This window comes from Alligator sinensis, unplaced genomic scaffold (assembly GCF_000455745.1).
Source record: "Alligator sinensis unplaced genomic scaffold, ASM45574v1 scaffold74_2, whole genome shotgun sequence".
NCBI classification, from domain to species: Eukaryota; Metazoa; Chordata; order Crocodylia; family Alligatoridae; genus Alligator; species Alligator sinensis.
Genome location: NW_005841931.1, coordinates 2,516,978 through 2,543,449, shown reverse-complemented (window position 1 = coordinate 2,543,449; position 26,472 = coordinate 2,516,978). Strand labels below are relative to the sequence as shown.

At 43.1% G+C, this 26,472-nt stretch overlaps 1 protein-coding gene across 1 annotated transcript in view; it reads right to left on the bottom strand.

Annotated features, from left to right (window-relative positions):
• Positions 1 to 1,731: 1,731 nt before the first annotated feature.
• The window catches only part of SVOPL (SVOP like), a 30,601-nt gene continuing 5,860 nt past the window's right edge, over positions 1,732 to 26,472 (bottom strand). Inside the window, exons 5-14 of the mRNA XM_025198924.1 lie at positions 26,144 to 26,207; positions 23,820 to 23,945; positions 18,212 to 18,340; positions 14,687 to 14,760; positions 11,772 to 11,974; positions 9,786 to 9,897; positions 9,107 to 9,188; positions 6,257 to 6,346; positions 3,945 to 4,058; positions 1,732 to 2,031 (exon numbers count right to left, since the gene is read on the bottom strand). Of these exons, the coding sequence (XP_025054709.1) occupies positions 2,020 to 2,031; positions 3,945 to 4,058; positions 6,257 to 6,346; positions 9,107 to 9,188; positions 9,786 to 9,897; positions 11,772 to 11,974; positions 14,687 to 14,760; positions 18,212 to 18,340; positions 23,820 to 23,945; positions 26,144 to 26,207 (1,006 nt within the window). The 3' untranslated portion in view covers positions 1,732 to 2,019. The remainder of the gene's footprint in view (positions 2,032 to 3,944; positions 4,059 to 6,256; positions 6,347 to 9,106; positions 9,189 to 9,785; positions 9,898 to 11,771; positions 11,975 to 14,686; positions 14,761 to 18,211; positions 18,341 to 23,819; positions 23,946 to 26,143; positions 26,208 to 26,472) is intronic.

Here is a 26,472-nt window from a genome sequence, read left to right as displayed (position 1 = left end):
TCTGTTGCTTATAGCCTCTCTTGATGCTGCCAAGCAAGCCCTAGGATCACTATTGTGAAGACCTCTGTGAGTTTTGAACAGGGTCATGACGTTTTAGTTTCATTTCTTTTGATTAGCAGCCTTGGAGTTTCATTTTGACTTCCCTTGAAACCTCAAAGCAAACTTCAACTGAACCCAACATGTTTGATCTGCTTTTCAAAAATACATTTTTTAAGTGTCACATGGTTTGTACAAAAACCGAGTACAGATATGTCCAGCTTGGATTGAAACTCAGTGCTGCATCTGCATGTTCTGTGTCATCTGATTTCAATATTAAATTCTTTCTGATTAAGGCACAGGCATAATTTTACATTAAGAAATTATAAAAACAATTACTTAAAAGCACGCCACCTACTACTCAAGTAGGCAATGCAGGTTGTATTCAAGAATCGCTTCCTTTTGCAGTCAGTTTCCCATGTAGCTATTTGTTCTTTTCCATAACCCTCTAAAGCAGTAAAGTTATCAGTAGAGCTGACTAAAGTGAAAACAAATAGCATTTTTACAGAAGAGAGAGTCACCCAAATTAGCACAACTTTTACCCTTTCTCCCCTGGCTGAGTCTTTTTATGAGAAGAAACTTGTATAATTTGATTCTTTCAAAACATAAAGTGGAATTTTTCTATTTGGTTGGCTGACTGCTTGGTTTCTTGAGGTGGCTGACTGCATTTACTGCAAGGTGGGACTGTGCTATCCAGGAAGGCAGCCGTGTGGGCTGCCCGATAGCCCAGCAGGCCAGCCAGCCACCTGGCTCTCCAATTTATGAAGCAGGAGAGCTTAGACAGTCATCTTGCAAGTAGCCTGTGTTACTCATTAGCATGGAAGCCGGCTACTTCAGTGAGCCTGGCTGCTCCTGAGAACCCTGCCTGCTCCCTGGCTTGGCCAACTTCCCTGGCCTGCCCAATAACTTGGAGAGTTTGGAAAGCATTCTTCCATATCAGCCTGCCTCAGACTTCCAAGAAACTAGGCAGCCTGGAAGCATTGGCAGCCTATGCTCTGTGGCATTCCCTTTAGCAGGCTTCTGGGAAGCTATACCTTTGCACCAATCCAGCAGGCCTGCTGCCAAACAGTTTACAAGCCTAGGTAGTTTCAGTTTCGCAGCAACCAGCCTGGCATGGGATTAGGGAGCAAAGCCTATACTGGCAGCTTGTCCTGCATGCTACTAATGAGCTGATTGGGTGAGTTGGTAGGAAAACAAATTTCAAGAGAAGTGATGATTGCCCAAAGAAAGAATGGTGCCACCAGAAAATTTCTAACCAGCTGTAGTTCTGAAATAGTAATAGTCATCCCAAAGTACTTTAGAAATCCCTGAAAACCCTAATCCTGAGAGACAAGGATCTTTGGGTAAATGTGATCCTGAGAGCACATTGGGACAGCTTGAACTTCCCCTAGTTATACTTAAGTCCCATTAATGTGTATGGAAAGAATGTTACACATGATGGGTACATACCTCCCAGTATAGCTGCATTTTCATGGCAACACCCATTCTATACACCTGAAGGCAAACACCCACTCCATGTGTGCCATTAACTATGTGCAGATACCCAAGGACAAAATCTACCCTAGCCCTGGATCTACTGAAGTCAGTAGAGTTGCACAGAGTGTAAATTGCAACAGAATTTAGCTTCACACTCTCAGATGTTTCTAGAACTCATTTATTTTAGTGGCTATCATCCACCAGCCTTTTTGTGGCGTGGCGCTAACTGTGTACATAAAGAGACTTCCTCTTGCTGGGGCTGGAGTGGGGGATGGAAAGAGATCGTTTATTTATTGAATCACAGGAACAATACAAATGGCAATTTTTCCAAATATGTGCTGTAGAAAATGTAGATTGTGTGCTCTTCATCTGCATTTATTTATACCTCCTATTTCCAGAAATGGCATCAAAAAGCAATCAACATAAAATACAGCTCAGATGAAATTCAGGAAATATTCCAAATGCTCCTTTATCTCTGCCACTGGAGCTAAGCCAGGGTATCTGCATTCATTTATTTTGCTAAAAAATGGAAACAAATACAAAAGGATAAATCAGAGTCAAAGTGAGACTATTTAAGAATTGAAGATTGTGAGTAATGATACAGGGAAAGATAGGGAATCTAAACAGGTATGTGCATTTATATGTATGTTTCCAAAAAACCTTGCCTTGAATCTGCAATCCCACTAGAACATTATGAGAGCTGCAGTCTTTATCCTGCCAAGACTGGAATTTGGCATAAAGAGTGGATATTTTCAGGATATTTTCTTTCAAGTATTATTGGCCTGGATTCCAAAATTACTTTTGAAACATGGCTGTTTACAGAGTTTCAGTAATATTTTCATTCAAAGTAGAAAATGATATCAGCATTGAAGGCACTATTTAGACAGACACCTGAATACCTGATCAGGGTTAACTATGCTCATTCTGTTCAAGCATATAGATATTCCTTAGCTACATAGCTGGATTTTTATATAGCACAAATCACACTAATAATAGTGGTTCTCAATCTTTTTAGACTCAATGCATCCCTTGGAAGATGCCAGCTCTTAGACTTTGCTCGTTGGTTTTTTTTACTATGGAAATAGCAATAGAACAAATCCACTGTTGCAAGGATCTTGTAAAGACCACAACAGATCAGAATGTTTCTGACCCTACGAATTCTTCTTTGAAAGATGTGTTTATCTTGTGAATCATGTGTAGGCATTTGCCTCAGCATCCTGGTTGAGGATCATGGACAGGAGACGAGGCCCTGATTCAACAACATCCTTGAGTAACTTTATGTGCAGGAGTAATTTCATTAAGGTCAGTGAGATATCACATGCAAAAAAAAAGTAACTCGTGTAAATATTAGCATCATCCCTGCCCAAGCTAAGGTCTGTGGCCACACTCCTACTAACATACCAGTGTGCTGGGCATACTTAGCTCATTAAGATTAATGAGAGGAACTGAGTTTGTGTGCATAAATGACAACAAAATCAGGGCCATGGGTCTTATTTGCAATAAGGATGATGACCTCAAAAATTTCAGCTCTGATTTTAGCTTACAGAAGTGCATCCAGTCTCAGGAAAGAAATGGCTTAGCACATTAAATAATCATTTAAACTCCCATTCACCTAGGTCACTGTTAGACAAGCCAGTTACAGATGACTCAAAGCGTTCCTCTTACCTGTACAGCAATTTAATGAAGTGTTTCTTGACACTTATCACAGTATCAACCCTTTCAGGGCTTAAGTGGTCTGCTGGCCCTTTGCACTTAAGGGTTGAATTGCACCCTCAGGGGGAGATAAGGTTGTTTTGTTAAATCTGTTTTGTATATACCATCTTTTACACAGTATGTCAAATATCTTTTAAGTCGTAGTTTAAAACTGAAGGCCAGATTTGTAAAAGCAAAGGGCTGCCTGAAGTAGAGAGAAAATTAATGGCATTTTCAAAAGCAGCCTAATGGATTTAGGTACCTAGGACCAGATTTTTAAAGATGCGTAGACACTTCACTCCCTTCAGAATCGATAGAAGGTCGGTGCTTACATACCTTTAAAAATCAGGCGCCTAAGACCTTTTGGAAGGAATGGGAATAAGGAGCATATCTTGCTTAGTCTGTTTTGTACTAAGCTCCAATCTGTACCTTTAGGCTCCTAAGTAAATAAAAATCTGACTGAACATCCGCTGTTGTAACACGTGAATGACTCACACCCAATGACTGTCGTAGCCCTGATCCACATAAATTAAACAAACAAGCAAATCCTGTCCTGATTTTTAACTACAATGATAAAAATTCTTATGTAGTTAACTTAAGTGTAGCCCCAGTTTAGAGATGCTTATTTTGGCAGGTGTGTGACTCATGTGCCTTTGGTGCTAAGTTAACTGCATAACAGCTTAGGGGGTCACAAAAGAGTTAATTTGCTATGCCTGGAGTAGTAATGAACTGGTACAAACCTGAAGTGCCCTTCCTTTGGTCTCTATGGGCAGAGTGAAGGCCGAGATGGCACACACAATGCACACTCCTGAGAAAAGACACAGGGCCCCAAGGAAAGATGCACTCATGAGAACCTATGAACACATAATTCAAGCACCAGTTAATGCTGCCATGCAAGATACTCATGCTATGGTTTGTTCAGAATTAAGAAACATGACTTGGGTGGAAGATTTCAAGCAACTAAAGGACTTGATGACGGCCAGACAATCTGTCCAGTGACTAACCACATCAAAAGAGTCACAAGTATGAACAAGTATGTATATTCTATACAACACTGTATACAGATCTACATCTGGCAGTCGCTTTGTTTCTAGTTCTGGGCCCACATCCTTCTTTGTGGAAAGGTGCCTTAGTGTTACTTAAAGATTTAAATGTAAACCTGTAAGAGGCACGGCACTGGAAAGGAGGATGTCCTGAGTTCTAACCCCACCTTGTCATGACTGTCTAGCCATTCTACTTCTTCCAGAGTGCAGAAGGCGTATGTATCTTAGCAGGACTGCTGACCTAAACAGATAGATGCCTACATAAGGATCCTCTTCCATCATACATTGTTGCCCAGGTGGTCTCCTTGGGGAGGGCAGTGGGGGTATGTGGACCTGCAAGTCCCCAGAGGCTCCTTTTACGTCCCCTGACTGGAGAGGATGCAGCTGCAGTGATTCTGAAGCATTCCAGACTGGGGGAAGGAGAAGAGGGAGTGATAGGGACTGTGTCTGTCCAATGGCTGAAACACTATTATGTTCTAAATGTTTCCAAGTCTGTTTACACTATCAATCTGTCTGCACCATCCGTGGAGCACAGAGGGGGCTGCTACCCTCTCAGGGAGAGAGTCATAGGCTCCTGCTCCTAAGACTTCCTGCCTTGTGACTTTGATGCCAAATACATCAGGTACACCTTGGTACCTCTGAAGTAATGCCACTATGAGCTATATGTTTTACATGAATTACACGTTGCTGCTGGGGGCAGGCTGTACTGCTGGCCAAGTGATAAAGGCCTGGAAAAGGCTGAGTACTGTACATGTGTGGGCTTTCTTTTGAAAGGAAAGCAGAGGCTTGAGGTTTGCTACTACTAATTGAGCAGGTAGCCATTTCTTTTTTAAGACACATGCATACATTTCTCCCTGTTAGGACTTCTGGGTCTCCTCTGTCTTGGCAGAGGTGCTAACTTGGAAGTGCCTTCCTCCTCTATTCTTGCTGAATAAAATTTTGACAAATTTACCCAGTAGCTGCCCAGACAGTGCATAACCGACTGCACATGCTCAGTGTGGACATTTTACTTGTCTACACAGCTTGGGAGCAGGAGTCTAAACTGTACATAAGTGCCAAAAGTGGCAGATACCCCACTGGAAAACTGCCATTTGGGCACCTAAAGTGAAGTAAATGTCTGCCTTAAATGGATAAATCTTTAGGGTGCCTATACACATGGTCTAATGCATTCAAATTAGAACGCTCTAGCATAGCTGCAGCATCATGTGTACAAAGCCACTGTGGATTTAAAAATGGCCACTGGCATGCTTTAACTAAAGGTCATCAAATGAGCTGTAGTTAAAATGTCCCATGGTCATTTTTAAATGCCCAGGGGCTTAATACACATGATGCTGCAGCATTTTAATAAGAGCAGCTCTTCAGGAACCAATCTAATTAACCCCCCACACCCCCCCAAGCACATGTATTGCCACCCTTAGGTATGTAAATGTGATTCAGGGCATGCAAAGTAGCATGTCATTGAATGGCTTAGATCAGGGATGGGCAAAATGCGGCCTGGGGGCCGGATGCTGCCTGCCAAGCCATTTTATCCGGCCTGTCATGCAGCCCTTGATGGCTTGCCAAAACTCAGTAAGCGGCCCTCTGCCCAAAATAATTGCCCGCCCCGGCTTAGATGCTTAAAGTCTGCATAAGTGATAGGTGTTTTGGCAGGGCAATAGAATGCCGTCCTTTGTGCCTTCCACTGGTCTGCATTCTGACATGTAAGTATACAGCTGACTAGGCAAAACAGGATTTGGGCTTTTTCCCCGTGTAAACATCAGACTCAAAACTAATGGTTTGGCAAAGGCTGGACAAATTTCAAAAGAGGCACTGCAAAGAGTTCCTTGTGTGTATTGGAAAGCAGACTGGGCATGGAGTATACCAACTTACAAAACACAACAATGGGCCCACTAAAAAAAAAAGTAATAGCTAAACATCTGTTTCAAAGTGCCTGAGGAACTCCAATCTATGAGCTCTTCTGACTGACAACCACCATTGCACAACAAGATGTAACAGAAAAAGCTTCTTACTTGTGCTATAAATGGTGCCACCATAGCTCCAATCCGACACAATGACCCACTTGTCCCCATCCCCAGTGCTCGCATAGTGGTGGGATAAACCTACAGCAGGAGAAAAAACATTGCATATAAGAAAATGCATGTGATTCAGCTTATTCACAAATGCTCACTACATTATAAAGGCCAGCAGTTGGAGGGAAGTCTCAAACGGTAACAAGGCCCCCCAGTTCTCATTTCTGCCTTTGAAATTCGTTCCATGAAGATTTTAGGGAGTTCTGCTGAAGTTGGAGGTGGTGAACTAATCCCTCAGCTGTAGAGGTCCAGTTTGAAGAGCATTGGCAGGGTGGCATGGGAAGAGTATGAATTACCATTCTTTCTGCCTGGTGAACAGGGAGATACAGACTGTCCGCAGATTCCAAGCCAGCACTTTGTCCAAGCTTTAAATTCACTCAAAACATTTGTAGCAGGGAAAAGCACCTGACAAAATGCCCGGGGTCTCACTGTGTAACACTCTTTTCTTTTCTCTTCTTCTAGGCTATGATCCAATAGAGCACCTAAAACACATGATTAGTTTTATGCATACAGTTAAGCAAATACCTATGTCCCATTGACTTCAATATGTTTAAAGTTAGGCAAGTATTTAAATACTTTGCTACATCAGGATTTTAGGGGAGAGGGTATTTTATTGTCCAATATAAATTTGCTTGCAGAAGGGCCAATGGGAAATTATTTCCATCACCACTAAACTATTTTTAAAGGATTCCAGATGCCTCCCTTTCAATGAGAGGAGCAAGATCTCCAGAAGTACAGTGCAGCTGTGGTGGTGGTTGCAGCCTAGCTTTTGACTGGTGCAAAATTCTCTCACATTAGTGGCTTCTGACACATCCATTTCCAGCAATAGAACGTACACCAACAACATTTGGCTCCAGATCACTGAAAGGTAAATATTTCTGCAATGCTAGTGCCTTCTGATAAGCATCACTGTGTTACACTAAATAATTAATAACAGTGAGCAGGTGCTTCTATTTGCCCTTCCTTGCAATGCTACATCAAGGGGCTTTTTGTGAAACTGAAAGGTAATTCACCGTATTTTCTTGCATATCACATGCCCACAAAAAAAAGACACACTTTATATTTGGGGAGGCAGAATGAAGGGTAAAAAAAAAGTCCAGAGTTTGGCCACATCCATTAGTGGCAGAATCTAAACTTCCTGTGACTTCCTCTTTTCCTGGTCAGGTAAAAGCTACAGTTTTAAGTGTTTCATGGCTAAACTGTTAGCAGCTCTTGAAGACTGGACTCATGTACAAATCTAAAGATAAAAACAGTCTGGGGGCTGAGAAATTAGAGGAGAGAGACCAGGAATCACTAAACTGCAAATTCTTCAGCACAGTTGCCTAAGAAAGGACAGCTTGATTAGTGGAAAATCAAAGCTGTTAAAAAGGAGAATGGGTCATTAATGCCTTCTGAGTTAAGAGTAATTGGCAGAAATCAAGTAGATTACGAGTCATGAAGTTAATTGACTCCCTCAATAATGCCTGAATAGAAATGCCATTGCTACTATTCTGGGCAGAAAATCGGCATCCCTGCTTAAGATACATGTATTAATTTTAGAAGGCTAATTTTTTGAGGAAAGATGCATGTGGTACACGAGTATAAAACAGGTTCTTAATAGGGCTGTGCGAAACGGCACCGTTCTGTTTTGCCTTGAGTTTCGACAGTTCGAAGGAACAGTGTTTTGTATCGAATTTTATTTCAAGTTGAAACAGCTGTTCCATTCCATTCCATTGAAACAGAAAGGCTGTTTCAATGCTGTTTTGATGTTTCGCTGGGGATAGGAAGTCAGCCCAGCTGAGCTGACTTCCCATCCCCAGCACTAGATCGTGCCGGGGTGGAAGGCAGCCCAGCTGGGCTGCTTTCCCATCCCCGCTAGATTGCGTCGGGGGTGGAAGGCAGCTCAGCTGGGCTGCTTTGCCATCCCTAGATCACGCCGGGGGTGGGAGGCAGCCTGGTGTGATCTAGTGCGGGGAACAGGAAAACAGCCCAGCTGGGCTGCCTAGCCACCCCCTGCCAGATCTTGCGCTGGGGATGGGAAGTCAGCCCAGCTGGATTGGCTTCCTGTCCCCAGCCTATGGTCAAAATGTTTCGACTTTCAAAACATATTCGACCAGCCTCATTTTGTTTTGAGGCTATTTCGATGGCCTTTGTTTCATTCCAATTTTGCTGTTTTGACCTTGAAATTGGTGGAAACAGTGTCGAAGTGAAACGGCTAGCAAAATTTCGCACAGCCCTAGTACTTAACCCCAATAAAAGAAACTATTTTTACACAACACAAAATAAATCTGTGAAACTCACTGGCATGAACAATCACTAAAGACAAGACATTTCCAGCACTAAAAACATTTGCAGTGAAATTCCACTGTAAAATTAAGAGAGGTAAACCTTCCTACTGTGAAGCATCAATTAACCCACTAACAAACAGACATTTCCATCCATTGGGACATTATTCAGTAACTGGTCGTTATGAGAGGGGGTGCCTCTTCCTTTGAAGAATTTGGAACAGGCTACCATGAGGGACAGGATTCTGTAGCAGATGGACTGTGCCCCTGGTCTCGTATGGCAATTCCTATTTTCTTTCTCTTGCCATCTTAGCTACTCATCCAGTTTTGTATCTGATCATATACACATTAGCAGAACAGGCAACTAAAACAGTATTCAGAGACTAGCATAAGACCAGAGACCTTCAGATATAGTAAAGTCACTGTAACTATGTGATTAAAATGAGGACAGTCACCAAACTACTCAAATGTGCCTTCATCGATTTCATACACTTTGTTGGAGAACAAATGCCAGAAGGGGACCCACCTCTGCTGTGTAAATGTAGATGGTATTGAAGTTTGCTGACACCAAAGCACGCAGCATGAAAAGAAAACCAATCAGACCAGCACTAGAAAGAAAGAAGGGTGGAGAATATTAAGCTTGGTGAATAGTTATTGCCAAAGACACTGAGATCAGACCAGAATCTTTAAACTGAAAGGGCATTTCAGAGGCACTCTCTGAAGTCCTGGTTCAGCTTTACTACGAAGGATATGGAAATCTTCCTCCATTCAACATTCATTTAGTGAATACAATCAGACCTTGTTAATTCACATAGATCAGCACCCTCCACTCCCTTTGGACTCCCCAGCTGGGTGAATAAGAAAACACACGTTACACAAGAAGGAGAAAAAACCCCCCAAAGATAGTGGCTCTCTCAATGGATTTTGTTTACTTAGCTTGATGCATAGGCTGGCTGTAATTATTTTCAGGGTCTTACAGCATGCTAGTAAATGTCCTACAGTATATTTTGTGAGACACGTAGTCTCAGTAATACAAGCTCTCATTATGGCTTTTGCTATCACATTTTTGCTGGGAAGCGAGGTGCAACTGCCAAGAGAATGATCAGAGTGGCTGATTAGCAAACAGAGAATTTAACAGGCCCTGCCATCTGACTATGGTACTGCAATCAACCATACCATTACCAGCATACAAATTGTACAGGTACCTTGTCGTGCAGACATTGAGGAGCAGGAAAAACAGAGCAGTGCATCCCATTGTTATAGACAGGCTCAGTCGTCTTCCTAGAAAATTGATGCCTACAATATTTAAGGGATTTACTGGGAAAAAGAATAAAACAAGCATGTCAGACTGGGGTTAGATTTTCTACCTGTTTTTAGACCTTATTTGTTGCTCACTATTTCCTACTTGGAATCATCCCCTGGTAATAGAAACAGAAGAAGAGTTGCCCAACACCAGGATCCTACTTTCCATTTCAGGACTTTTGTCTTTGAGCCTGCCTTCCTGTATTATACTTATGATGCCTGCTTTATGCACAGTCTAGACTCACATTGCTCTTGTACAAGAGCTGCCATGATGTCAAATTAGTGAATCAATCACAGGCTAATGCTACTGTGAGAGGGCAAGAAAAGATGGTGTTTTGGTTAGAGGCAGTGTGCTAGAACTCAAGGAATCTGGAGGTCCACTCCCAGAACCAGCAAAGATTGCTTATGTGACCTGGGACAAGTCATCAAGGGCTCAAAGCCCTCAAAATGTTAAGAATCAAGCACTTTGACCCGTTCAAGCAAAACATTTCAGAACAAGGTATACACCAAAATCCCAAAATGTATGCAAAAGAGCCCTCCAGGCATTGGCTCTTGAGTGAATAGAGGTATCTGACGTGCAGCCCCAGAACAGACACCTATGCATGTCTCATGTTTCCAGTAGCTAACTCAAGACAACTCCTCCCAACTCCCCCACCACACAGTATCTGAGCTCCCTGAACCACCAAGAGAAGTAAGTGATGAGGCTGGGGTCCTGTTCCCACAGAGTTTCCCTTCCCTGCACCACATAGGAGAAAGGAGCAGGGTCAAAGTACAGTGAGGGGCAGACTGATACAGATGGAGGATTAGTCTGGGACATGCATAGGAAAGGACAGCAGTGGGCATGCTTCTCCTCTGCTTTCTGTGAAAACTATGTGGAGACAGCAGGCTCTGGACCCAGCATGTGCTAGAGCAGGGGCAGGCAATTATTTCAGGCTGAGGGCCGCTTACTGAGTTTTGACAAGCCATTGAGGGCCGCATGACAGGCAGCCAGGAGCAGATAAATATTGATTTTCTAAATTTTTTAGGGACCCCGTGGGCTGGATCGAATGGCCTGGCAGGCCCCTGTGCTAAAGCAACCTGACATGTGGAGGTGGGAGCTGCTACACATACTTGTCTTCCTTGTTTTTTCTCATCTGGACTTGCATTTCCAGACTGACCTCCAGGATGGGAGTACTGCATCATTACCAGCATCTAATTTCAATTTCCTGACATTCTCCAGTGTATGAGATGTACCTTCCTTTTCCACCTTCTCTGGGAAAGGAGGAGGGTAATATGTGTTTCATAATCTAGAACAGTGGTTCCCAGCCTTTTCTTGCTATGACCCTAAATCAGGACACCCCAACCCAGAGCCAACCCTAGGGGGTGTGGGGACTGGGGCAAATCAGCCTGTGCGGGACCCCCTTAACTTTGCATGACCCTGCAGCCAGAATTTCTGACTGGAAGAAATGTAAAGAAACCTTCATGCCACGGAGAAGGAGGGTGGGCCAAACCACAGCTGCCCTGAGGGAGAGGCCGCGGCCGCTCCGCCTGGCTCTGCGGGGCCAACGCAACCCTACTGTGGACTCCCCATGACCCTAATTTGGGTCATGCCGCAAGGTTGGGAACCACTGATCTAGGACATACACTTAGCTGGAGGTGCCTCAAGAGTCTCTCCAGATCTCACCCTGAGTGGTTTTTTTGGACTGAAGTCAGAATAATGACTCCTTGAAGGAACAAAGTGCTGAGTCCCACAGAAGTGATGCACAGGCCTTGCCCTAACTAGCAATGCAGGATGAATTGCATGCAGATCATACTGATGATTTATGCTTGTTCATGTCAATCTAATGACTTAAACATTTTGCACAGTGTATTAAAGCTACAGAAAGAAAAGATAATAGACTTTCTGTTACATGCAATCTCTCCAATTGTGCTGATGATCATGGTCTGGTAATCTGAAGGGGCAAATAAGCGACAGTGACACGGGCTTTGGCTTTCCTGCGAATGATCTCCAAATTCTTCCGTTACTGATGCCTGAGAGCCACAAATCAGGTCCCGCTCCAGTAACTCAGCACTGGCCAGGATGACTCCATAATAAGCAAAAGCTATTCCCAGCCTGTGGGGGAAAAAGAAAAATAAAGCCAATGCAAAGGACAGAATAACAGCAGGTTCATGAAATTCTAGATGAATAAAGCTCAGCAGGTATAAACACCTCATGGAAATTACCATGCAAAACATTTAAGTAAGCATTAAGATTTAGCAATCTGAATCCCAGCACTGATTTGTGTAACCAGTAGTACAGTGGCTGTCACTGCAGGGTTCAAATATGGGAGGCTCGGTGGGGTGCTGACCTCTCCATAAGAAATGAGAGCCCCACCATAAGAGATAAGAGCCCCCCAAAAGCCCCTCCATAAGAGACGAGAGCCCTGGCCCACCCCATGCCTTTCTAAACAGCTCAGGTGGCAGCGGCTCCTTCCAGCTTTCGGCTGCCACTGCTGCAAACCTCCCCCCCACCCCCAGGAGTCCGAGTGTAATTCAAACCCTGTGTCATTGCATGTTACACAATTGCACCTACAACATTCAGGGGCAGATCCAGGCAGCTGGTGGGGGGGGGGGCAACTGCAACCCCCTCCCCCCCCACACACACACACACACTTTGGCAGTGTGACTCACATGGGGGACCTCTCATCAGCTGGGTCATCAGGACACCTACTGCTGGAGCCCATGTTGCCACTGTTCTACAACCCTGGGGGGTGAATGATGTCGCGGTTCGTCTCCTCCATTTCCCCTGTCACTGAATTCAGGAGTGGGCAAGGGGCAAGTGGTGGCCCAGTTCTCTGGTTTCCAGAGCCATGGCAACATGAGCTCTGGCAGCCATGCTGATGAGCCCCTGAGCACGGAGAGCTTGCTGTGCAAGTGTGGGGTGACTACAGCTCCCCTCTCCTGCACCTCCCACTGGATCTGCTCATGACTCTTTGCATGTCATTCAGTGACGGACATTTCTTAACTGCACTGGTCTTTTTACTACTACTATTAGTAGTACTGAGGTACTGCCTCAGAGCACTCGGACCTAACCTCTTGGGTCTGGTCCCCAGTTCCCAATCTGAAGAGTTTGCACTCTATAAGTAACCGTGATCTTCATGTTTCTCAAGTTTCCTATCTGTAAAATGGGCAGAAACCTCTCTCCCAGGGATGGAATTCATTTTAGTGCAGGAAAAGCTCAGCTAAGGCTTGTGCACCACCTACACTGGTTTGAGGGCTTAGGTAGGATGGCTTCAGTGGGCCAGCTTATGCACTACTTGTTCTGGCCCTCTGTATAGGGGTGAGCTTTGCCCATTGCATATGAGCTTCTTTCATGGTTGGCCCAGAGAATAATGTGATACTCAAGCGAGCACAGCAGCACTGGGCCATGTAACATCCTTTGATGCAAGCTTCTACATATGTCTTGCAGTTTGCAAGTGTTTGTTTAAAATGCAAAATCAAGAGCCCAATTCCTTGGGGGCCATTAAAGATCTTGTGGCACTTCTTCTGTGACTAGGATGGTTAACCCCAATGGCCTTGCCAAACGCCAGTCTGTGAAATTGCATTCAGCTCAGCACCATTCCCCGTGCAACTGCAATTGAAGAAAATTTCTCCCCACTCCTACCCCATCTTCTTTTAAACTGTGGGATATATTGCTGTACACCAGTAAATAGAGGCTGTGTTCTATACCAGAGGTGGCTGGAAATCATCACAAGCACTCTTTTACCCACATTATAACATTTGCAAACTGTTTGAGACCTACATTATAATATATGGATTAGGACAGCAGCTGCCAAAAGTATACACCAGTATATGTTTTTGCTGAAACATTTTTTAAACATTCATTTCTCTGCTGGGGGGGGGGGGGGGGGGGGGGGGGTGGGATCCGATAGGGGAGCAACAAACAGTGAATATTTTAAACCAAACCAAACCCTGGAGCTGTTACTGGCAATGTGTAGGAACATCAGTGCCTCATTCACCATTCTGTGTGGTGACTCTTAAAATCAAATTTTAACACTGCCAAGGGAAGCTCATGTAGCATCCTGGCTCTCTGTCAAAATCACGGCATTAATGATGGCAGCCTCATCGCAACATTACCAAGTAATTCAGCTTGCTCCTAATCATAAACAGGCTAAGGAGTTATATATTTCTTTTCCCTGGCAGTTGAAGAAGCATGTTTCAGAATTTAAAACTATTCAACAAGCTGTATGCTGAATGCAGAGAGAATACTAAGAACACAGATGATGTGAAGGTTCCTTAGCACGTAGCACAATTTATATACATGGCAAGCAGGAAGGAAAAGGAAAAAAAACATATTTCACAAAAATTATGAAAAAATCCAAGGATTGACAAAGCAAGATTCTGGACATGGAGCTCCCCCCACACATACTGTCAGCGTGTTACAATTCTAGAGAGTGGTGCCTTAAAATATATATTTATGTGTATGAGGGCTACTTATGAGACTTCATATCAAATTCATTTTCTGTTCATTTTAATTTTCCCAAGACAATGAAGTTGGCTAATACCTACATAGCTAATATATGACTAATTACATTCTGTTTGAAACCTATTTCACTGGTTCTTTGTCCGTGCTACAGAGGCAGCTGGTACAGCACTGTGAAAACCAAGTGTATAAAAGCAAGAGTAAAACCAATTCAGACTCCTCCTATTCCAGCTACATTGAATATCACCTCAAGTCTCTTAGAGCCTCATCCACCTCTCACTAGAGTCAACAGGCAGCTTTTAACAAGGGCTGTGTAGATGCTGAAATGAAAGAATTAACCAGTAAGAAATAAAACATGTTTACCAGATGATCCATATTTGCAAGGTGGTTCGCAAGTATTTGGGGTGCATCAGGTCTTTGAATCTACCTCTTCTTTCCTGTAAATTATTTAAGAAGCAGCAAAAGGTTAGAAAAAGGTGTTCCACAGATGGATTGATCTTCTGATGCGACAATATGGCTGCCTATAGACATGCTGGTTCATGTTGTAATTAGAACACATCAGAGCAGACTCAATTAATCAGGTCCCACAGCCATTTTTTAACATGTGGAGGCTTAATACACATGAGGATAAGGTGTTTTAATCAGATCAGCTTGCTGGTAACTGCTTTAATTAAAATGACCCTCCTCGAGCACGTGTATAGGCAGCCTATATGTCTACACCCTAAAACACTCTAGATCAGGCGTTGACAACCTACAGCTCATGGGCGAGATTCAGCCTGCAGAGCCATTTGAACCAGCCCACAGATGTGAGGCTTTATCAGCATTTGACAACTGGGGGTTTTCAGCAGCTGTTGTTTTCTTCAACTGGACAGGGAAAAGCACCAGCTGCAGGTGCTTTCTCTGTGCCATCCCGGGGAAAAGTGGCAGTGGCTGGGTCCTGGGTCAGGATCACCTGATTAGAACTGGGTTACTCCAGCCCACAGCCCAAAAAGGTTGCCAACTGCTGTTCTAGACAATCCTAGAGGCCCTTCCCACCCTGTGGCTGCATCTACACAAGACACTGGCTGTGTAGTAGCTCATTACTATTGTACAGTAGCATTGCATGGCACAAAGCGTGATGCGACGCTACTGCGCAGTAGTAACAAGCTACTGTGCAGTCAGCATCACCAAAAAGCCGTTGGGGATGCTACTGCGCAGTAATGCTGATTACTGTGCAGTCATTTAGTACTTGTGTGTAAAAGTACTAAATGATTGAGCAGTAACAACTGCACAGTCAGCATCTTGTGTAGATGTGGCCTGTTGTTATGATTTTATCAGGTTTGCAGAAGCATAAGGTAGACACATAAACACACTCCCACACCACAAGGACCACAGAAACTGAAGAGAAGAACATGGAGAGGATCTGTATTTAAGTTTTTGTGGGGAGGGTGGGGAATAAGGCCACCATCCTGTGCAGCCCTGGTGCCTTGAACAGGTGTCCCACATGCACAGGGCTCTGCTCTCATAGAAATACTGGATGAATCACAGGCTATTTTAGAAGATGTTAGGTGAATACTCATTTGTTTCTACTTGGTCTAATGCTGTCTTAATTGACACTTGCATTGTTCCCTTTTGCATAACAAGATATAAAATGACATTAAAAGACACAGAGTCATAAGTCTGAAGCTGGACATTTGCTTTTGGATTATGGTACCTACCAGGTGTCAAAATCTGAGCTAACAGCTATACAAGGGAAGATTAACAATAACAGCTATGGGATTGGTTTGTCTAGGGTGAGATTCTTGCTGTCCCAAAATTGACAAGAGGCAGTTAATCCTCAAAGAATCCACAGGGAGATGAGTTCACATGGATATTTCAAGTTAATTTTCTTTCTTTGTTTAACATGGATTTGTGCATAACTTTAACAAAAGCCGTCACAAAGCCAGTAAGATTTTATTACAGAAATTCAACTAAGCTCACAAGGAAGGCTTCTCTGGTTAAATCTAATTGTTTGCCTCTACAACAGTACTACTTCACATGAAATGCCAAGGACAACAATAAGGCTAGGCACAAACATTACACAAACCAGTTTAAGTGATCAGAAACTGGTCGCAACCTGTAACAGAACAGAAGTTCAGCGCACATAAACCAGTTTCAAAATGGCAAAAACCAGTTGAAGATAAACCTAGTTGAATGTAGTAGCAGACTTAACTGATTGAGCTCAAACCGATTTATGCAACTTCTGTCCCAGATCTAAGTGCCTATAGGGCTTGATAAAGAGCAGACATGCCTACAAGAGACCTCAATGAAGTGGGTGATGATTTTTGAGGATGGGCTTTGGCCACTTGGATTTGTGTCTTCCTCAACCAGACCACTATGGCAGCTCTGCTTCTGACAAGTAGGTCTGGATTGATTGTAATCAGTAAAGAGCAGGCTTCCATGTGCTCCACTCCCTCTAGTTGCTGGTTGTGACTTACACGTAGTTGTTGTGCTGGAACTGAACTGACTTCCCTCATTTCCAATGAGTTTATGAGTACTTTTCACTCTTGGTCTGCCTATGTTGCCCTGAACCATTTGGTCATTCATATAAGCCCCGCACAATGTGCAAAGCCATGCTAAGCTCAGTCTAACCCTGACATTGGATTGTCTTATTTGAACCTCCCGGTGCAAATCTGTCAGTTCACTGACCAGAGGAATAGGTGCCAGGTATCCAACTTACAAGTGAGAGCTGAGGCTGCAAGGGGAGTAGGACATTTTTCAGCTCCCCATGGAGAACTATGTCCTCTAGAATTGCTGCTACCATGCCCTGTGGCTGCACGGGGAACCTCACTAATACCAGAGGTGATGCTGATAATCACTGATTCAGGACAACAATCTACAGTTTCCTCAGATCCAAGGTAAAGCCCAATCTTTGGAAATGTCCAGAATTATTTCCTGGAGCCGTGGTCTCTCCCTGAGATGAGATACTGATTCCCCAAGTACTTCCCCACATGCAGGGGTGTGCGCTTGCAGCAGGGAAAAAAATAGTGGCACAAACTTGTGCCACTACTTTTTGCCGCTGTACACACCCCTGCACATGCAGTTTGGTGTGGGGCAAATTGCCCTGCTTTGGGGAAACTCCTGTTTCCCCACTCCTCCCAGCTCCCATCATGCTGGAGGAGCTGGGGGACACCTAAAGGAAGGGAGACACTCTGGCCAGCAGCCAAAGCATCTCCCTGAAGGGCCAAGCCTCCATGTCTGCTGGTGCATATCCTGGAGCATGTGCCATGCTGCTTTTTTGGCACAGTTTTTTTTATACCTGGAGCTGCTGGTATTACATTTTGATGCCGTGCTGCAAATTGCACGTGCCCGTTTGCAGTTTAAGGTGCCGCAAACCGCAGGTGAGCACTTGTCTGGATGCACCCCCTGCGTTCTCTTAAACACTACATTCTTGCATGAAGGTATTGGTTATTTCTGTACCCTAGAAAGTCCCTTTGAGGAAAACGGCCTCTTAACAAACCACTCTTCAAGGAGAGGGTAGGTGTGAGATCCCTGCCTTCAGATCTGTCAGCCTGTAGGAAAAGTCTTGGGGATGTCAATGGGTAAACTCAAGAGTGCTCTCCTGAATGCTTTTTTTTTTCATGGACACAATAGCAAACTGCTTCCCAACACTGTTAATTTGAATGAAGAAGGTGATTGTAAAAAATAAGTCCTTTCAAGTAAAGTAGTTTAGATTATCACCTCCAACAGAAACACTGTCTTCTGCCTCATACCATTCAATACTCCACTGGAATGAAACCCAACACAGCAGAAAAGCTCAGAATAAAAGCAGAAGTTTAGCAATCTAGCCCCATCCCCTAAAATCCTGATAATTCTATCTCCTTGGCCCCATCCAACCAACAACATCATAGAAGATGTTTTATCTCTTACATTAACAGACTCCACCAAGATCCCTTCGGGCATTACTGAGCGGTTAATCCTGGCAATCCGCTCTAATGTTTCAATGGCCGCTTTGTTATTTCCAATGGATACGTTGAACCGGGCAGATTCTGGAATGAACTGCAAATACAGGCTGGTTAGGAAGAGGTTTTATATGTTTCATATCTTGAACCTATGGGAAGTAGAATTGAGCCCACTACGGACTGGATTTTCCTTTTTCTTTTTCTTTTCTTTCAGCTATCTACAGCACTGGTTCTCAAACTTTTTGAACTCGGGGCACCCCTCACTGGACTTGAGGCGCCCCTCTATAACTTGAATTACGTGTCACTCCATTTCAAAAACTAATGTATATATTACAGTTCTTACCTCTCTGAATAGGGGCTGGGCAGTAGGGGTGGGACATCATCCAGGTACCCTGGCTTTTCGGTTTGTCTCATTATACTTCACTTATCTCCTCACACCTTGTTGCTGGGGTTTTGGTTGTAGCCATGTTGGCCTAAGGACATAGGCAGGCAAGGTTCTTTGGGTAGATGTGGTATCTTTTATTAGACCAACTGAGAAGTTGGAAAAAAGTTCTTTGCAAGCTTTCAGGTGCAATCAGAGACTCTCTATGCCTGTAGAAGGATGACTGTGCTTGAAACCTTGCAAAGAACTTTTTTCCAACTACTCAGTTGGTCTGATAAAAGACATCACCTCTACCCAAACAACCTAGCCTGCCTCACACCTTGTGGCACCCTTCAAAGGCTCTAGCAGCACCCCAAATAGCCCGCCACCCTGGTTGAGGTCAATACTGAGCTACCAGGTTCAGTTTTCCACTCTACTGAGAATGTACATCAAGCTAGATACTAAGTGGTTATAAATACATGTAGCAAAGTCAAGCGTTTTTATTTGTGTTATCTTTTATTGAACCAACCATACAGTTGGCAGAGGAAGTTGACAAGTTTTTGGATATAAAGCATCCTTCTCCTACAGCAACAGTACAGTAGGATACTATAATAGGTGTAGCATCATTCAGGGAAGCAATACTGATCTACTCAAACTGAGAACTTGGCCCAGTACATTAATAGGGCCATGTAAGGACTTTGGATAGAAATAATCCCTTGCACATCTGCAAAGTGTTCTCACAGAATGGAGAGAGAAAACAAGCACCATTACACAGCAATTCTAGGACATTCAATAAACAAAAATAAAAGACATGTTTTAAAACCAGACAAAATACTTATGTAATAGTATTAATGAAACATGTAACTTGATTCAAACATTTTAAGATGGGAAGTAAGACCTTTTTGTGTTATCTTTTATTGGGTCAACTGTATAGTGGGGAGAGATTTTGCACAAGCTTGTGCATATGAAGTGCTTTTCTCCAGATCTGAAAAAGAGGCAGATACAGAGGAAATGGTCTGTTTTTAACTCCGTGTAACTATGGAACACAAATCTTTGTTGTTGTTGTTAAGTTCAGCCTGTATCTGCATCTTTCTCATATTTGAAGATGGGTACTTAGTGCCCAAAAGCTTGTCCAACATCTCTTCCAACTATTCAACTGGTCCAATAAAAGATATGACAAAACACCCTTACCTTTTGTACATTTCCTGAACCATCATAGCTATAACAATACTTCGACCTCATTACATTTTTAATATGGGACTATTAACAAAAAATTCTCAAGCTTCAAATAGATTCTGCATTAAAATCATGGAACAGGCAAAACTAGGAGGCATTGGTTTCACCACAATGGTTCAGTCACCCCTCAAATGCATCACAAAATAGGCATATTATTGGAATAAAGAGCAGAATCGGGCGGACATTCAAAAACATTTGTTTGAACTTTTTAAAGAATTTCATTCACTGTGCTTCTGCCTCTTTTATGGTATTACCACTAAAAAAAAATCATGGTGTCTAGCTTGAATTACACAATTTTCAGTTAAATTCCAAAGACCCATGGTATTTACAGAAATTATCATTTATATTTGAATGCATACGTAGTCATCTCAGATGTACATGTATACTCATTTGATCAGAAACCTGAATTTTAACTTCCTTCTTATTTATTTGACTAATCAAAGAGCATTAGTAATGGTATAAATACTCCTCAAATAATGGTATAAATACAGAACTGTTCACAGACAGCCGTGGACATCAAATGTTCCCCTGATCTAGACATATCATTTTATATAGTTAAATAATGAATACCAGGCAACTTCAATCTGGCAAAAAGCTGATTTTGTTTGGTATAGGCAGACAAGGTTCCTTGGGTGAATTTGATATCTTTTATTAGACCAACCCAAATGGTTGGAGAATAGTTACTAAGCAAGCTTTCGGGTTCAAAAACCCTTCGTCAGGCTCAGGAAGCTGCAGCAGTTGGTGTGTGCTCTTCCTGGATGGAATGAAAAGTAAAGAAGCCAGGGGCTGGGCTGGGCTGGGGAGTCAGTTGCCAGGCAGATTATAATGTATCAAAAATCCAATGTCTGTGTTTAGTCCCTGATCTCTACTATCCAGCAGGTTGATGAAATGGAGCTCATAGGCTCGTCTCTGGGATGTGTTGTGTAAATTTCCCTTGAGGATCAGGACTGAGAGATTGGAGAGAGTGTGGCCCTCCTGTGAGAAATGTGCCCCCACCGGTAATTGGGTGTTTCTGTCTTTGATGGATTTCCGGTGTGCGTTCATTCTGGTGCGCAGTTGTTGTCTGGTCTCTCCTACATATCTTCCATCAGGGCATTTGGTGCATTGGATGAGGTATACTACATTCCTGGAGGTGCAGCTGTAAGATCCTGGGATGCTGATGGCTCTGTTGTGGGGTGTAGTAATAGTGGGGGTGGTGGAGATGTGGGGGCAGGTTTTGCATTTCTTGTCATGGCACGGTCTGGATCCTTTTGGTGTGTTCTGGGGTTGAGGAAGTTTGCTTCTGGTGATGAGGTTGGCGAGGTTCGGTGCTTGTCTGAAGGCTAGGATGGGTGGCTCTGGGAAGATCTTTTTAAGAATAGGGTCTTTTTCTAATATGGGTTGCAATTTTTTGAGGATTTTCCGTACAGGTTCAAGGGATGGGTGATAGGTCATAACCAGCGGTGTGCGATTTGTGGGTGTTTTTCTTCTGTACTGCAGCAGTTCTTCACGTGGTATCCAGGTGGCTCTTTCAAACGTGCGATCTACCTCTCTGGAGGAGTGTCCTTGCTGGGTGAAAGCCTTTTTAAGATTGGTGAGGTGGCAATCCCGGGTGTTCTCTTCAGTACAGATGCGGTGGTATCTGAGGGCTTGGCTGTATATCACTGCTTTTTTGGTGTGTTTCGGGTGATTGCTGGTTCTGTGCAGATATGTATGTTGGTCTGTGGGTTTCTTGTATACTGTGGTCTGTATTTTACCCTTCTGGATACTGATCCTTGTGTCTAAAAAGGGGATGTTGGTGTTGGAGTATTCTAAAGAAAGTCGGATGGAGGGATGGTGACTGTTGAATTTCTGGTGGAACTCAAGTAGAGATTCCAGGTTCTCACTCCAAATGATGAAGATGTCATCGATATATCGTAAGTACAGCAAGGGTTTGATGGTGCAGTTCTTGAGGAAGTCTTCTTCCAGGTGGCTCATAAAAAGGTTGGCATACTGTGGGGCCATTTTAGTGCCCATAGCTGTTCCCATCATCTGGAGGAAGTGTTGATTATTAAAAGTGAAATTGTTGTGTGTGAGGATGAAGTGTATAAGCTCAGTGATATCTTTGGGTCTGTATTCTGGGTTGTAATCTTGTTCCTGTAGATATGTAAGGCAGGCATGGATGCCATCCTGGTGTGGGATGTTGGTGTATAGGCTGGTAACGTCCATGGTGGCTAGGAGTGTGTTCCTGGGAAGGTGGTCTATGTTTTTAAGTTTCCGTAGCAAGTCTGTGGTGTCTTGGACAAAACTTGCTCTGTGGGTGACAAGCGGTTTTAGGATGGATTCAACAAAACCTGATATTTCCTCAGTTAGGGTCCCATGGTTGGATATGATAGGTCTGCCAGGGTTCCCTTGTTTGTGGATTTTAGGGAGCATGTAAAAAGTCCCTGGGTTAGGTAGCGGGGGGATCAAGGTCTGTAGTTTTTCTTGTAATCTTGGTGGAAATGATTTGATGGTATTGTTGAGTTTTTTGGTGAAAAGGGGAGTAGGATCTTCTTGTAGTTCTTTGTAGTAGGTGGTGTCAGAGAGCTGTCTGTTGGCTTCCTTTATGTAATCCTCACGGTTTAGGATGACTATGGCTCCTCCTTTATCTGCTGGTTTTATTACTATTTGGTGGTTAGATCTTAGAGATTCTATGGCCTTTTTCTCTGGTAGAGAGAGGTTGTTATGAGTCAGAGGTCAGAGTATGTAGTGTTTCTTTCAATGTCCTTCAGGGATCTGAATATGTCTGAATGGATCTGGCATACTGTATAGCTTGGCAGTACTGGTAGAAATTTAAGTTTGCAAAGGGTCTGTGCTAAAATATACAGTATGCAGTTTTTATGCCAGTGATGATTATAATATGCATAGTCCTTATTTTCACGTTAGTCATCATTGTGCCTGATCATACTATAATGCATTACTCATATTGAAATAAATACAATAAATGCCCTAAAATTGCCATTTAGCAAATAATTGTGGAGTCAGTGTTCTGAAAGGCATAAGGTTGAAAATCATTTCCACTCTAAGCATTTGTTTTTATAAATGTCTTCTACTTTTCTCTTTTTGGCCTGCAAAATCCAATATATTTTCTCTCAAAGTGACTGGAGGAAGGGGCTGTTAAAGCAAATCATCCAAACACCTTCTGAGCATCAATACTCACATTTTCCCTTTTTCTCTCCTCTGCTTCTTTCAGCCTGCAGCTTCCAAATCCCTTTGACTTTTGTTTAACTTGTATAAATGTGTGTGTTGCACTGTGAAATAGTTTTAATGTAGCTAGTGTAAGTTTGCTTAATGGACATTCTGGAGAGCCTGACGAAGGGTTTTTGAACCCGAAAGCTTGCTTAACAACTATTCTCCAACCATTTGGGTTGGTCTAATAAAAGATATCAAATTCACCCAAGGAACCTTGTCTGCCTATATCCTTAGACCAACATGGCTACAACCTAAACCCCTGCAACATTTTGTTTGGTATGCTTTTTCTTGTGAATTATTCCTCGGAAGAGAAAGATGTGAACAAGGCTCACAGCAATGGATTTTTAGTTTTCCTAGGGTCTGAACTGCAGAAAGATCTTAATTCCTGTGGATCCCTGAAAGATTCCACCCACTCTATTCTCATGTATGTGTATATATGCCCTCCCTAATTCTCATCATAAATGGTAGAAGACATTATATGAATCCAAGGGACTGGCATGTTTTGATCGTGGGATGCTGCTGTGGGGCAGAATGATGCCAGACAAGCAGCCAAGCTGCAAGAAGATGATTCCTTGAGGGGGCAATACCTTCCTGGTGACAAATCTAGCACTTTACAAAGGACCTGGGTCTTTTCAAGTCTATCCCCATGCAAGGATTTTTTGGGTTCTGGTGGAGAGAGGGGCAATGGTGGGGTCAAGCTAACAGGACCTAATGTTGGCTTAGTGTACTTAGAGATTCTGGACCTATTGTGTCCTTTTGGGTGAACGGCAGAAGGGTTTTTCCTTACCTTAAACACAAGGATAAGAATGACACCAGGAATAGAGGCAATTCGGATCAGCCAGCGCCAGCCTATGGTTGGGTTAACCACTGATGCCAATCCAATAATTAATAGGGAACCTGCCAACCAGAACACCTTTCAAAGAGAAAGCCATAGGTTAGGAGAAAGGAAGTAATTAGGGTGGCAGGTCTGTTTCAACCTTCTGTGCTCTCTTTCAGTCTGAGCAGCCTTCTCCCACTATAGATTCATATTCTGGGAGAGATATGGCTCAAACTCCACCAGCATGTGCACTGCCAACACAGTTGAATTTTAGGGGAGAGCTGAGACAAAGGCTCAGGATAGTTTCATTCCAATCTGCATGAATATAGATAACCAGGGGTGGTTATTATTGCAAAATAAAGTCCCTTGATGCTGCGATTCATGAGCCTTTTTACTAGCTCACTCTCAAACATTAATATAAACAAACTTTTTCTCGTACGAATGTCTATAGCAGTAGATAATTCAGTCATGAACACCTGTGCAAATAATTGGCCAGATTTCCACTGCTGTACATTGGTCTGGCTCCATCAAAATCAATGCCAATTTACATCAAGGAAGAATCTGGCTCTATATTTGGAAGCCTATTCATCCAAGATCTAAGTAATGGCAAACAGCAAGCCAAGTTGTGAAGACTGTACTCTGTTATTGGGTAATCTGCAAGCAAAAGTAAAGAATAGCTCTTATTTAGAAATCTTAGGTAATCCAAAAATGACAAATGAGAAACAATGATCAATCCTGTGGGTCAAGTAGAGAATCACATGATAATCAAACACTCATTGGCACCAAACCCATGGGCAAGGCAGAGGTCAACATTTATCTCTGTAAACTATTGGTAGAAAAATCAGAGAAATGCATAAGCAGCAAGAATGCTTTACAGGAAAGGCCTTAAACCCATTGAATAAAACATTCACAAATAATTCAAGGAGCTCTAGTCTTATTCTGCTCCTGTTAAGCAGTAACAATTATTCCAATCCTAACCTGCAAGTATTAAACTGCACACTCCTGACTCTCAGTTCTTTGAGAATTTCCCTGTTTAAGCCCCTTTTGAACATGTTTTGATGTGTACATTAAGGCTGTGCGAAGCTTCGGGTGGTGATTCGATTCAGAGGAGATTCGGCCCAATTTGGTGGCTGAATCTCCAAATCCAAATTGAATCAGGGGACCAATTAAAAGATCTGATTCGATTCAAAGCTTTCCAAATCTTTGGAAGAATCACCACTCCTGCAGTGGCCTCGGGGTTTCGAGGGCTTGTGCAAAGCCCCCCACGTGGTGCAGAGGGATCACCCCCCGCCACCAGGAGCGGTGAGTCCTAGGGATTTTTGGGGTTTTGTTTATTTCTTAAAGGGCTGGAGCTGGCCCATGCAAGGCATCTGTTTGGGGAGGGCTGGGGGAGCACGGGGGCATCAGGAGGCTTGTGCAGAGCTCCTCATGCAGCATGGGGCAGTGGGGGGCAGCAGGGATTGCCCCCTGCCCAGCAGCACCCACTGAGCTGGAGCTTTTTTTTTTCCAAGTGCTGGGAGCTGGGGCAACCATTGCTGGGCTGGGAGAGGGGTGGGGGATGGGCCTGGCCTGGCTGATTCGGCCAAATCAAATTGAGACAGTGATTTGAATCACCAAATTAAATCGCTGTCCCCCGAACTGGCTGAATCTGAATCCGAAGCAAATACTAGCCACTTTGCACAGGCCTGGTGTACATATACAACTAGTATGAGACCACATCATTCATAACTTCTTATAATCTGAGATGTGTTTTGAATTCTGGTTTACAAATATATAAAAAGCTGGAGCGTAAAATTAAACCACATTGGACCAGCCCCCAGTTTAGTGCTGATAGTTCCAAACTGGGAGTCCAGTCTCCCTAGGTGAAGCGTGACATTAAACTTATTCTTTCTGCAATTCTTAGCTGCCATGCATATAGTTTTATCAAGGAAACTGATTCAGCTGTTGGCCCTCACTCCTGACTGACAGCCTGTCAATGTCAGTCTTCCTGAAGTGGGCAACACATGTATAAACATTGTAAGCAAAAGGTTGGATGTCAGCTATCAATCAATGTCTCAGTGCAATGTATGGAGCATCCAATTGTTAGAAAAGAAATTGCTTCTCTTCTGCACACACATATACACCCACACCCAAATATATGTGTTTAATAATTCAGAATAAACACTATGTGCAATACATATTCAGATATTCTGGAACTCATTAAAGTAGGCTGAGATTTTAGTTCCAGAATTTTTGGACACACAAAATCTCCTGGGATTCTGGTCTAGGAGATTTAGTAACATACCTAATCTTACCTGAGATAAGGGCAACATATATCCTCTGTATTTTGTAGGCAAAAATTCAGTTTTTATGATAAGCCTGAAACATAGACACACACACACACACACACACACACACAAAGAGAATGACAATCTATATACAAATAAGGTGCCAGCTCAATCAATTTTAGATTTCATTGTCAATAAACATGTAACAGTGAAGTTCCTCAATTTGCTCTCAATTTACATTTCAGTGGAAATTGTGTATATTACTAAACCAATTATTCATTATTTAAACCATAGAGCAAAGTTTGTTTTTTACATTTGAGTAGCCTTTCAATAGCCATTAGCCATTTATATATGTC